We start from the raw sequence: 13,944 nt of genomic DNA, 5'->3' as shown, positions 1-13,944 counted from the left end.
TCCAATGCATGAAAGTGAAAAGTGAAAGTGAAATAACTCAGTCATGTTTGACTCTTTGCGACCCCATGGACTGCAGCCTACCAGGCTCCTCTGTCCATGGGATTTTCCAGACAAGAGTACTGGAGTGGGTTGCCATTGCCTTCTCCATGATAGCTTCTAAAGCTTAAAACCTATCCCTGACTTATATGGGTTGATTCAAAATATAGATGCTAGTTAAATTCGAATGTACAGTTTTACATCTATTTCTTTCTAGGCAAAGAGAGTTACTTGCCAGTGACAAATGATTCCTAGATTTGTTGCATACCTGTTTATTATAAAGATCAATATATAATTATCCATACAATCTGGAACACTTTTAAGGGTGTAAAGGGACTTCACTTATAATTACATCAGAATACCAGGACACATATGGACATACAGTCCCTTTGAAAGTGAAAGTGTGAGTCTCTCAGTCTTGTCTGACTCTTTGTTGACCCCATGAACTGTAGCTTGCCAGGCTCCTCTGTCCATGGAATTCTCCAGGCAAGAATACTGCTGTAGGTAGCCATCCCCTTCTCCAGGAGATCTTCCCTACCAGGGATGGAACCCAGGTCTCCTGCATTACAGGAAGATTCTTCACCGTCTGAGCCACACCGTACTAATTAGTGTGAAACTGTCACGTGTGCGTGCTCAGCCGCTTCAGTCACGTCCAACTCTGTGAGACACTATGAACCGTAGCCCACCAGACTCCTCTGTCCATGGGGTTCTCCAGGCAAGAATACTTGAGTGGGCTGCCATGCCTTCCTCCAGGGGATCTTCCCCACCCAGGGATCGAACCCATGTCTCTCTACATCTCCTGCATTGGCAGGCGGGTTCTTTAGCAGTAGCGCCACCTGGGATAGTCAAGGGCAAATTTAAATCAACTCAGAGAAGAATATGGATGCAGAGAAGAATGTGGAAGGTACATTCCTAATGTCTCTCTTTACACTCATGTTTGTTTAGTAGATGTTTCTGGAGCAGATGGCACACAGCAGATAATCCATAAACAATTCTTATGTGGATGAACAAAAAATTTTTTCTGAGAGTGACAATGTGACACTGGGTTGAGTCTTCATGAATAGTAATTGTCTCACTAGGAAAATAATTTTTAAATATTTAAAAAATCAGCTTCATGTTCCTAAAAATTCCAAAGACCTAAGTTTGCTTGAAAGTATTTCTTAAAGTTTGAAAAAAAAATGCTTCCCTAAAATCGCAAGGCCAAATTTATTTAAAGAGAATGAGTGAAGATAATAATCATACTTGAAAGTTAAACCCAATTTTAAAACTGGCAGGCAAGTGATATATTTGAATTAATCCCTCACAGTATATCAAACTATAGACGTATAACAGGGTAGCACTTCTTTCAGTGTTTCATCTGAGAAAATATACTATGATAGAGCCACGGAGTTGTTGAAAATGAGAAAGAGAGATACAGAGCTTGTCCTCTGTTCAAAATTATATTATAAATGATTTCTGGTATTTTGCAGCTTAGTTATATGAACTGGGGTGAAATGAATAAATTGTAGTATTTGAAGGAAATGGCAACCCACTCCAGTATTCTTCCCTAGAAAATCCTATGGACAGAGGAGCCTGGTGCAGGCTACTGTCCATGGGGTCACAAAGAGTTGGACACGACTGAGCGACTTCACTTTGACTTTTCACTTTCATGCATTGGAGAAGGAAATGGCAACCCACTCCAGTGTTCTTGCCTGGAGAATCTGGGGACGGGGGAGCCTGGTGGGCTGCCATCTATGGGGTCGCACAGAGTCGAACACGACTGAAGCGACTTAGCAGTAGCAGCAGCATCCTGATGAATATTTTATTCTTGGTTAGTGTATTTCTTTTTATTTTATTTTCATTAAGTGTGACCAGGATTTTAATCCTGCATGATTCATTTCAAAGAAAATTAAAATGAATTTACCATATCATTATTTTATTCATTAAGAGATTCAAATTTGTGGAAACAGTTTTCTCTTTGTTTTCTTCTATATTATATTTACTTACTCATATAATCTTTCCAATACCCAGAGTACTAAGGGGTTTTGAATTTTCATAACTTAACTGACATACAACTTACATTTGAATAAATTATGTATTGACTCCTAACATACCCCCCAAATACTTTTCATAGCAGATATTTTTACCCCTAAATATCACTGATTCTTTTTTTGTATCATCATATGTTAGCACTAAATTTGATAGGATGAAGTGGCCCAAGTCAGGGAGATTATTTTATTAGGTTCTGTAGCCATAATTGGTAATGACACTTCTCACTGCAACTTATTTTTTCACACCCAGGGGAATCCATAAAGTCATTCATAATAACTCTGATGACAAACAGGTTTGCCACTTATCTTCTCATCAATTTTACTTCCTCTCCTAGCCCCTCAGTCTCCTCTTACCACATCCACCGTGATTCCCATGCAGGAGGAAATTTACATCCCCAAATAGGAGCAAACAACTTGGTGAATTCATCTAAGTCAGCTGATTATATGTGATGTGTGGACTATGAAGGTAGCTGGAAGAAGTCCATTTTAGATCCTGATAAAATGATCTCTTGCCCTGGTTTGCTCTGCCCACAGTTCTGGAGCCTCTGACAAGTAATGCAGTGGGTTGGGAAAGAGATGTCAGATGCCCAGGAGAGGAAGGGAATTCCAAGAACCCCATCCTCTAGCACCAAAAGGATTGCATCATGACGGCTTACTGTAAATTCTTTCCTATCCATTTCTTAAAAGGGATCTGAAAAGTTAATCCTGACAAAACATAACTCACAAGGTGCACATTTGGCACTTAAAGTTAGGCCCTTTGGTTTTCAAGCACCATTTTCTAGTAATTGATGTATACATAGATGGGGTCTACCAAATTGCAAAATATTGAATAATATCTAGCCTATAATAAAACATAAATAAGAAACAAAAATTCTTACAGATGACTGTAAGGTTATTCTAGTTGAAACTTCATTTTCATAGATTCATAAATAGAAGCAAAAATACCGTGGTCTTGAGATCACACAGTTAATTAGTGGCAAAAATAGGGCTGAATTTCCACAATGCCAGTCATGTTCACAAAGAGCTACTAACTGAAACATTTCAGTATCAAAATATTAGTTTCATGATTTATTTAGCTGTTGAGGTTGAATGCAAATTCAGAATTACAAGTTCTAAAATAAAGTATTGCTACTTCTGATATTGCTGATATTTTTCTGGCAGCCTGTGAACTCACATATTAGCCAACATTATTTCAAAATTTGCTGGCATATTGAGTGCAGCACATTCACAGTGTTATCTTTCAGGATTTGAAATAGCTCAACTGGAATTCCATCACCTCCACTAGCTTTGTTTATAGTGATGCTTTCTAAGGCCCACTTGACTTCACATTCCAGGATGTCTGGCTCTAGGTCAGTGATCACACCATCGTGATTATCTGGGTTGTGAAGATCTTTTTTGTACAGTTCTTCAGTTTATTCCTGCCACCTCTTCTTAATATCTTCTGCTTCTGTTAGGTCCATAACATTTCTGTCTTTATGGAGCCCATCTTTGCATGAAATGTTCCTTTGGTATCTCTAATTTTCTTGAAGAGATCTCTAGTGTTTCCCATTCTGTTGTTTTCCTCTATTTCTTTGCACTGATTGCTGAGGAAGGCTTTCTTATCTCTTCTTGCTATTCTTTGGAACTCTGCATTCAGATGATTATATCTTTCCTTTTCTCCTTTGCTTCTCGCTTCTCTTCTTTTCACAGCTATTTGTAAGGCCTCCCCAGACAGCCACTTTGCTTTTTTGCATTTCTTTTCCATGGGGATGGTCTTGATCCCCGTCTCCTGTACAATGTGACAAACCTCTGTCCATAGTTCATCAGGCACTCTATCTATCAGATCTAGTCCCTTAAATCTATTTCTCACTTCCACTGTATAATCATAAGGGATTTGATTTAGGTCATACCTGAATGGTCTAGTGGTTTTCCCTACTTTCTTCAATTTAGTCTGAATTTGGCAATAAGGAGTTCATGGTCTGAGCCACAGTCAGCTTCTGTTGAAAGTGCTGCACTCAATATGCCAGCACATTTGGAAAACTCAGCAGTGGCCACAGGACTGGAAAAGGTCAGTTTTCATTCCAATCCCAAAGAAAGGCAATGCCAAAGTGCTCAAACTACCACACAATTGCACTCATCTCACATGCTAGTAAAGTAATGCTCAAAATTCTCCAAGCCAGGCTTCAGCAATACGTGAACCGTGAACTTCCAGATGTTCAAGCTGGTTTTAAAAAAGGCAGAGGAACCAGAAATTAAATTTCCAACATCCACTGGATCATCGAAAAAGCAAGAGAGTTCCAGAAAAACATTTATTTCTGCTTTATTGATTATGCCAAAGCCTTTGACTGTGTGGATCACAATCAACTGTGGAAAATTCTGAAAGTGATAGGAATACCAGACCACCTGACTGACTCTTGAGAAATCCATATGCAGGTCAGGAAGCAACAGTTAGAACTGGACATGGAACAACTGGTTCCAAATAGGAAAAGGAGTTCGTCAAGGCTGTATATTGTCACCCTGCTTATTTAACTTATATGCAGAGTACATCATGAGAAACGCTGGGCTGGAAGAAGCACAAGCTGGAATCAAGATTGCCAGGAGAAATATCAATAACCTCAGATAGGCAGATGAGACCACCCTTATGGCAGAAAGTGAAGAAGAACTAAAAGGCCTCTTGATGAAAGTGAAAGTGGAGAGTGAAAAAGTTGGCTTAAAGCTCAACATTCAGAAAATTAAGATCATGGCATCTGGTCCCATCACTTCATGGGAAATAGATGGGGAAACAGTGTCAGACTATTTTGGGGGGCTCGAAAATCACTGCAGATGGTGACTACAGCCATGAAATTAAAAGACGCTTACTTCTTGGAAGAAAGTTATGACCAACCTAGATAGCATATTGAAAAGCAGAGACATTACTTTGCCAACAAAGGTCCGTCTAGTCAAGGCTATGGTTTTTCCAGTGGTCATGTATGAATGTGAGAGTTGGACTGTAAAGAAAGCTGAGCACCGAAGAATTGATGCTTTTGAACTGTGGTGTTGGAGAAGACTCTTGAGAGTCCCTTGGACTGTAAGGAGATCCAACCAGTCCATTCTGAAGGAGATCATCCCTGGGATTTCTTTGGAAGGAATGATGCTGAAGCTGAAACTCCAGTACTTTGGCCACCTCATGTGAAGAGTTGACTCACTGGAAAAGACTCTGATGTTGGGAGGGACTGGGGGCAGGAGGAGAAGGGGACGACAGAGGATGAGATGGCTGGATGGCATCACTGACTCGATGGACGTGAGTCTCAGTGAACTTTGGGAGTTGGTGATGGGCAGGAAGGCCTGGCATGCTGTGATTGATGGGGTTGCAAAGAGTCAGACATGACTGAATGACTGAACTGAACTGAACTGATTTCAAAATTACAAATGTCTATATTTCAAGTTTGTGGGCCAGATATTTTCTCTATAACAATATATGCCCTTAAAATGCCATGAAAAATATAAATTACATTACAAATAATTATTGCTTAAACCCAAGGTTAAGAAATTCTGCAACTTTTGAACTATAGTGTAAAGACATTTGATTTTCAATAAAAATTGAAGGAGCAAACATATCAAATGTAACCTTTGTTTCATTAGCCCTGATGTATAGCATAATTTTTAGAAATATTCTCTTATTTACCTCAAAGTGGGGGGAAAAGCCATTTTCATAAAATCAATTAAAGGAATGTATTGTTTCACGAAATAATGAAATGATTTTTTTATGTAATATAGGGGCTTTGCTTATAGCTCAGATGGTAACGAGTCCTCCTGCAATGTAGGAGACCCCAGTTCAAGTCCTAGGTCGGGAAGGTCCACTGGAGAAGGGATAGGCTACCCACTCCAGTATTCTTGGGCTTCCCTTGTAGCTCAGCTGGTAAAGAATATTATTTTATATAATATGCCTAAATGTACCTTACATTGATATCTGTCAGTTTTAAAGGTTTTAATCTTAGTATGCAAAATAATTTTCTGATGATAAATGAAAATAAAAGCCAAAGGTAACAGGTTCCACCACTGAAATATCTTTCAGAATAAGGACTTGGAAGAACTTATATTAATGTCAGAGTGTTCTTTTTTTTTTTTTTTTTTCTTTAATTGAAGTATAGTTGTCTTACAAAAAGTCACTGAGTTCTATTCTTTGTAGTTTCATTTAGGAAATCTAGAGGATTCAATGTTTGTAGCTGTTTATTCTTTGGGTTTTTTTTTTTTTTGGTTGTTGCTTTTGAGAAATACCATATGATATCACTTATATGTGGACTATAAAATATGGCACAAATGGCCCTATCTACAAAACAGAAACAGACTCACAGACATGGAGAACAGACTTGTGGCTACCAAGAGAGAGGGGGTTGGGGGAGAGGGTGAGAGAGGAGTTTGGGATTAGGAGACATAAACTATTGTATATAGGATGGATAAAGCACAGGTCCTACTGTATAGCACAGGGAATAATATCCTATGCTAAATCATAATGGAAGGGAACATGAAAAAAAGAATATATGTGTATAACTGAGTCACAACATTTCTTATCAACTATACTTTAAAAAATTAAATTAAAAAAAAGGGGAAAAATCTGATTTTTCTGGTTGCCTTCACCACCATGCTTCTACTACAAAAGACTGTACTACAATGAAATAGCTCTTGTTATGAAGAGTTAAACCTCCATGCTTCAAATTGCCAAGTGCAATTGACACTTTTTGCTGCTCAATTTACTTAACTTTTAGGCAGTTTTTGCATGGTTTAATGCTCTGTCCTCCTTGATACACTTATTTTCTTTGATTTTAGGACATCACCCTTACTAATTCTGTTCCTTCTTCTGTGATTTCTGCTTTGCTTTCTCTGGTATTTCATCCTTCTTGACTTGGTGATCGCACTGCAGTTTATCACAGCTCAGTCCTGGTCTATCCTTCTCTCTTCATCGTCTCTGGCTGTGGTGACATCAACAAAATGCATTTCTAGTGTCCCTCAGCTCTGGGAAGATCAATGAAGATCTTGAAGATTCACATTTAGCAAGAGATGAAAAGTCTCTGATACTGTTCTAACTCAGCTGCATATCTAGTTTATCCAAGTTTGTTTTTGTTTGTTTGTTTGTTTGTTTTCTGTAATTTTTGGCCATTATACTCTTAGCCTTGGATACGTGTTTCTAGAAAAAACACCATATCATAAATATTAAATGTTTGCTTACTGACCTGAAATGGAGTGGGTAGCCTTTCCTTCCTAGAAAGGATCTTCCCAACCCAGGGATCGATCCCAGGTCTCCCACTTTGCAGGTGGATTCTTTACCAGCTGAGCCATGAGGGAATGTGCTGGTCCAAATTATGCTGTGTCTGAGTGAGACAAATGTATTGTATTCCTAACTGATTTGCCTACCTACTCTCTTGTCATCATGAGATCTGCTATCCACTTCATTCATAGCTGTCTTTGTTAAGCATACAGATGTTATGATGGGACACGCCTACTTTAAACTTCTCCTTGGACTCTTAAAACCAAACCCACCTTTTTTTTTTTTTTTTTTTCATTTTACCCCATCCTTTCTACTCAGTCTCATGTCACCTTGATCTCCACTCCTCTGTAAAAGTAATTTGTCTTCTAACCCAGGAACAAAACAAGGGACAAGAATATCTCTGTCTCACCAAAGTATGTATTTTGTTTGTTTTTCTAACATATACACATAAGTTTGTTTATACATACCCATTTAAACTCTAAATCAAAAGATTCTTTACATCTACCTTTCTTATAAAAAATATCTGAATTTGCTGTCTCACTTTGTATAGTAATTCTAAAGAGTTTATAATAATATTGGCTTCAAATGCAGTTGGTAAGGTTTTTTTTTTTGTTTTGTTTTTTTTTTTTTTTAAAAAAATCACATGATCCTGAACCCTCCTCCCTCCCAACCTCCCCATACCATCCCCTGGGCCTTCCCAGCGCACCAGCCCCAAGCATCCAGCATCGTGCACTGAACCTGGACTGGCATCTCGTTTCATACATGACATTTCACATGTTTAATGACATTCTCCCAAATCTTCCCACCCTTTCCCAAACCATAAGACTGTTCTAAATCAAAAGATTCTTTCTTTCTAAATTCCATATACATGCTATACTGTATTTATGTTTTCCTTATAAAAAAATATTCAAATGTATTCTTTTTTAATTTGCTGAGTAATACTCCATTGTTTATGTACCACTGTATCCATTCATCTGCTGATGGACAGTTTATAACATTGGGGTGTGTCTCTTTCCTTCTGGTTTCCTCAATGCAGCAGTGGGATTGCTGGATCATAAGGTTTTTTCCAGTTTTTTATCTCCAAAGTGAAATTTGCATTCCCACCAACAGTGTATGGGGTTCCCTTTTTCTCCACACCCTCTCCAGCATTTATTATTTGAGACTTTTGACTTATCAAAGAGAACATAAAATTAGAGAAATTATCTTCTTTAAAAAATGTAATTCAATAAATTAAAATACATTAGTTTTAATTTAATAATAATATCTGATATCTCTGAGACCAAAAATTATTTTAGACTTAGTCCTGTAAATTCAACTGAAGTTGATGACCAACTAATATTTTAGACTGATAGAAGTTTCTACAGGAAACTTATTCTTTTTAATTTGTGGTCAGATTCATTGTAAATAATGTCACTTATGTTCTTTGAAATAAATTGGAAAAGCCCTTTCAATATGGGATTCAGAATACTTAATACCATTTCTTTCTAAAGTAGATCTTTTCTAAAAAGATTTATCCTACCCTTTCTTCTCACATTTCAACTCTCATTACATTCGAACCAAATTATTTCAAGATTAACTATGGTATCAAGAAGGTTATTTAAAAGAAAATCAGTGCAGTCAAGTTTTGGTATTACATAAAGCATTCCTAGCTCTAAAGTCTTGTTAAAATGACTCTGTCTCTGTCTGTCTCTGTTTTTGAACGCACCGCTGTAGGGCACACTCAGAAATGCCATCATCCCTTAGGATTTAGAGTGACTTACCTAGGAGGATGACAACACACAGAAGAATAGCGATTAAGGCTCCTGTACTCAAACCAGCCGAGGACAGGAAGGCTTCGGCATGGCAGGTCCGCACGCGCCCATCTCTCTCGCATGCACAAACCCTGATGGTGAGGGTGCTGCTGCTGCTGAGAGAGGGGATTCCACCATCAGAGATCATAATGGGGAGATAATACACATCCTGAATAGTTCGACTAAATCTCCTCCGCCTTGTCAGAATGCTGGCTGTGTTATCTATGACAGACATAAGCAGAACAAAATGTACTTAGTAAAGCCGCCATTAAAGAGTCACATTTCCTTTAAAGGATAACATGGGTATGTGTATTTTTTTTTCTTTTATGAAATGGATAGAGGAACGTGAAGGGAGATTATTAACCAGTTACTAAAACTGGTTATTAAATGGAGAAAACTATGTGAAAAATTAATAAGGCCTGGACTAAAGGGGAGGGGAAATAGTGGATGACAGAGGAGGTAGAAGCAATAAACATTTGGCGTGTGGACATTTTAGCCAAAGGGTTGAAAGTGATTCATGGACACCAAACTGGGGGTGAGCTAGTGTCCCTATCCCAAACCTGGTGACTCTGATAGAAACAGGTATCTATATGTTTAGCAAACTTCAAGTGAGGTTAATATACAAAAATGTTTAAGAACCACTGATACAGGTAATATATTTATGGAGACACCAGATAAACTGATACATTGTTTTACACTTGCAATTTGAAGAACTTTTGTTATAGTGCGAACACCATGGGGAAGTAAATGATGAATAAAATAGTTAATTCATATGGTAAATAATTGCATGATGACTTTTGTTTTTTTTTTTTATTTATTTTATTTTTATTTTTTTTAAACTTTACATAATTGTATTAGTTTTGCCAAACATCAAAATGAATCCGCCACAGGTATACATGTGTTCCCCATCCTGAACCCTCCTCCCTCCTCCCTCCTCCCTCCCCATACCATCCCTCTGGGTCATCCCAGTGCACCAGCCCCAAGCATCCAGTATCATGTATCTAACCTGGACTGGCAACTCGTTTCTTACATGATATTTTATATGTTTCAATGTCATTCTCCCAAATCTTCCCACCCTCTCCCTCTCCCACAGAGTCCATAAAACTGTTCTATACATCAGTGTCTCTTTTGCTGTCTCGTACACCGGGTCATTGTTACCATCTTTCTAAACTCCACATATATACGTTAGTATACTGTATTTATGTTTTTCCTTCTGGCTTACTTCACTCTGCATAATAGGCTCCAGTTTCATCCACCTCATTAGAACTGATTCAAATGTATTCTTTTTAATGGCTGAGTAATACTCCATTGTGTATATGTACCACTGCTTTCTTATCCATTCATCTGCTGATGGACATCTAGGTTGCTTCCATGTCCTGGCTATTATAAACAGTGCTGCGATGAACATTGGGGTACACGTGTCTCTTTCCCTTCTGGTTTCCTCAGTGTGTATGCCCACCAGTGGGATTGCTGGATCATAAGGCAGTTCTATTTCCAGTTTTTTAAGGAATCTCCACACTGTTCTCTATAGTGGCTGTACTAGTTTGCATTCCCACCAACAGTGTAAGAGGGTTCCTTTTCTCACACCCTCTCCAGCATTTATTATTTGTAGACTTTTGGATCACAGCCATTCTGACTGGTGTGAAATGGTACCTCATAGTGGTTTTGATTTGCATTTCTCTGATAATGAGTGATGTTGAGCATCTTTTCATGTGTTTGTTAGCCATCTGTATGTCTTCTTTGGAGAAATGTCTATTTAGTTCTTTGGCCCATTTTTTGATTGGGTCGTTTATTTTTCTGGAGTTGAGCTGTAGGAGTTGCTTGTATATTTTTGAGATTAGTTGTTTGTCAGTTGCTTCATTTGCTATTATTTTCTCCCATTCTGAAGGCTGTCTTTTCACCTTGCTAATAGTTTCCTTTGATGTGCAGAAGCTATGACTTTTGATCAATCCATACAACCATAAAAGGGAGAGGATGCCACATTCCTTACATTTTAGGGAAATTCATTTTTATTAGGAATAATACTTTTAACATGAATAACCTGAGTCCCATGGGGTAAAATGCCCCAAATCACAGAGCTAGACAATAATCAAGCTACGCCCCAATACATTCTAGAACCTGCTCAAAACCAGGATGCCATTTTACTGCCGCTTCTTCACCAGTTCACTGGCAGTTCATGTCGATGGCCTTGGATGCACTTAGGACATGTTTATTTCAGCATTGTTATTTCTCCTTCTGCATCTATTAGCTAAAGGATCCTTTAGGTGCACATTCGTATGTGCTGTTCAGAACTCCTGCATAGAGTGACTTGTTACCTGAACTGTCGATTGCTACCTGGCCCAAGGTCATATCCTTCTGGAGCAGCACATAATCAATGACTCATTAATTCAAGGTTATAAAGATCAAGTCACTTCTGCTAAATGCAGAAAACCTTGAAGGGCAAGCTTAATTCCAGCTTTCCCATGGGGTCAGCCATAGACATGTTCAAATTTTATGGTCGCTTAATTGCTCACTCTGCCCTTTCTTCCACTCGCACTGTGGTCCATAACTGCTGATCTCGAAGGCAAACTGCAAGAAGCATCCTGTCCTCTAAGCTCCAGTCCAGAGCCTGCTTCCCAGAGAATCCAACGTTTGGCTACAGCTGCCAATTAATGATTTTTCACTATAAAGTTAGTAAATTGTTAGATAATTTAGGAATTCTTTTTCTCATATCAATTTCTATTATTCAGAAAATTGGAATTCTATTACTTATGAATATGCTTATGATAATTGATATAATATAGATATATTTTGATTGTATATTGCCAAACTAATCCAAAAAACAGGTAATATTTCAAACATTCAATGGAATACAGATAATAAAACACATGAGTGATTTATATATGTAAAACTTATATATAGATCTATATGAGTATATACATCATATGAGTTGTTGAAGGTGTGTTATAGAATATAAATAATCTAATAAGTTACTACCAGTATTTTCTTACTTGGGAGAAGAGAAATTTAAAGAAAAGTGTATTGATTGTCTACTCTGAAGCAGGTTTCAGAATGATGGAAAAAAAGAGGAGAAATTGCATCATATGTGTTTTTAAGAGTAAAACCATCACAAGTACACTCTCAGAAACCCAGACCTTTGATTAAGTACATCTATCAGGTGTAGGATGTTGCATAGTGGTTAATATAAAATTGCCTCTATTCACAATTTCTTAATCTAAGAAAAAGATATGAACAGATACAGACACAAACATGTTTGAGGATCTCACAGTCAGTCCTCTGAAGAAAAGATGGAAGACACTGGTCCCTGATCCCAAGAAACCTCATAATATGTGAGGTTTTACACATTATGTGTGAATCACATGATAAGATATAAGGGTAGATGGGGACTCCCCTTTATGGCTCTAGGCTTGTGTGCACTTTACATTCTTCATCTGGTAGCAAGTTCTTTATCAAGATAATTATTGGAAATACAATCAGAAACATGATAAGAAATGAGAAGAAAGCCAGAATATGTTTCTAGGGCACTTTAAGTTCTCAAATAGAAAGCTCTCAGACACAGAGACATGACAATATTCTTTCATTTTCCCAGCTGAAGGTCTGACTTTTGAAAAGAAAGAAGATTCAGAAAGCAAAAGCTTCCTACCTAGAAAGGCTTAGCATAGCAGAATAATGAGCTCTTGACAAGGGATATTGTGTTCCTCTCTTGACCTGTAGAAAATGTACTTGGCAGTAGGCTCACTGAACTTGAACAAGCAAATTTTGAACTAAAATGAAAGAGATAAGAAGATACATATATATCTACATACATATAAATATAATTATGTATGAGAACAAACTTTATCTCACTTAAATTGCAATATTACATGACGAGCAATGCCTCTAAACTTGAAATATAAGATGTAAAAAGATAAGGTGTCCATAGGTGTGTGGGTTTATCTCTGGGCTTTCTATTTTGTTCCATTGATCTATATTTCTGTCTTTGTGCCAGTACCATACTGTCTTGATGACTGTGGCTTTGTACTAGAGCCTGAAGTCAGGCAAGTGTTGCTGGGAAAACTGGTCAACCACTTGTAAATGAATGAAACTAGAACACTTTCTAACACCATACACAAAAATAAACTCAAAATGAATTAAAGATCTAAACATAAGACCAGAAACTATAAAACTCCTAGAGGAGAACATAGGCAAAACACTCTCTGACATACATCACAGCAGGATCCTCTATGACCCACCTCCCAGAATACTGGAAATAAAAGTAAAAATAAACAAATGGGACCTAATTAAACTTAAAAGCTTATGCACATCAAATGAAACTATAAGGTAAAAAGAGAGCCTTCAGAATGGGAGAAAATAATAGCAAATGAAGCAGCTGACAAACAACTAATCTCAAAAATAGACAAGCAACTCCTGCAGCTCAACTCCAGAAAAATAAATGACCCAATCAAAAAATGGGCCAAAGAACTCAATAGACATTTCTCCAAAGAAGACATACATATGGCTAACAAACACATGAAAAGATGCTCAACATCACTCATTATCAGAGAAATGCAAATCAAAACCACAATGAGGTACCATTTCATGCCAGTCAGAATGGCTGGGATCTAAAAGTCTACAAGCAATAAATGCTGGAGAGGATGTGGATAAAAGGGAACCCTCTTACACTGTTGGTGAGAATGCAAACTAGTACAGCCACTATGGAGAACAGTGTGGAGATTCCTTAAAAAACTGGAAATAGAACTGCCATACGACCCAGCAATCCCACTGCTGGGCATACACACCGAGGAAACCAGAATTGAAAGAGACACGTGTACCCCAATGTTCATCGCAGCACTGTTTATAATAGCCAGGACGTGGAAGCAACCTA

The 13,944-nt window shown here is 37.8% G+C and overlaps 1 protein-coding gene across 2 annotated transcripts in view; it reads right to left on the bottom strand.

Moving 5' to 3' along the window:
• The window catches only part of CDH18 (cadherin 18), a 413,479-nt gene that overhangs the window by 3,999 nt on the left and 395,536 nt on the right, over positions 1–13,944 (bottom strand). For both annotated transcript variants that reach the window (XM_005899707.2, XM_070357847.1), the window contains one exon: positions 9,051–9,302. In XM_005899707.2, the coding sequence (XP_005899769.1) occupies positions 9,051–9,302 (252 nt within the window). The remainder of the gene's footprint in view (positions 1–9,050; positions 9,303–13,944) is intronic.

Source organism: Bos mutus, chromosome 20 (assembly GCF_027580195.1).
Source record: "Bos mutus isolate GX-2022 chromosome 20, NWIPB_WYAK_1.1, whole genome shotgun sequence".
NCBI lineage: Eukaryota > Metazoa > Chordata > Mammalia > Artiodactyla > Bovidae > Bos > Bos mutus.
The sequence above is the reverse complement of the archived record's forward strand: the minus strand, read 5'-3'. Positions and strand labels throughout refer to the sequence as shown.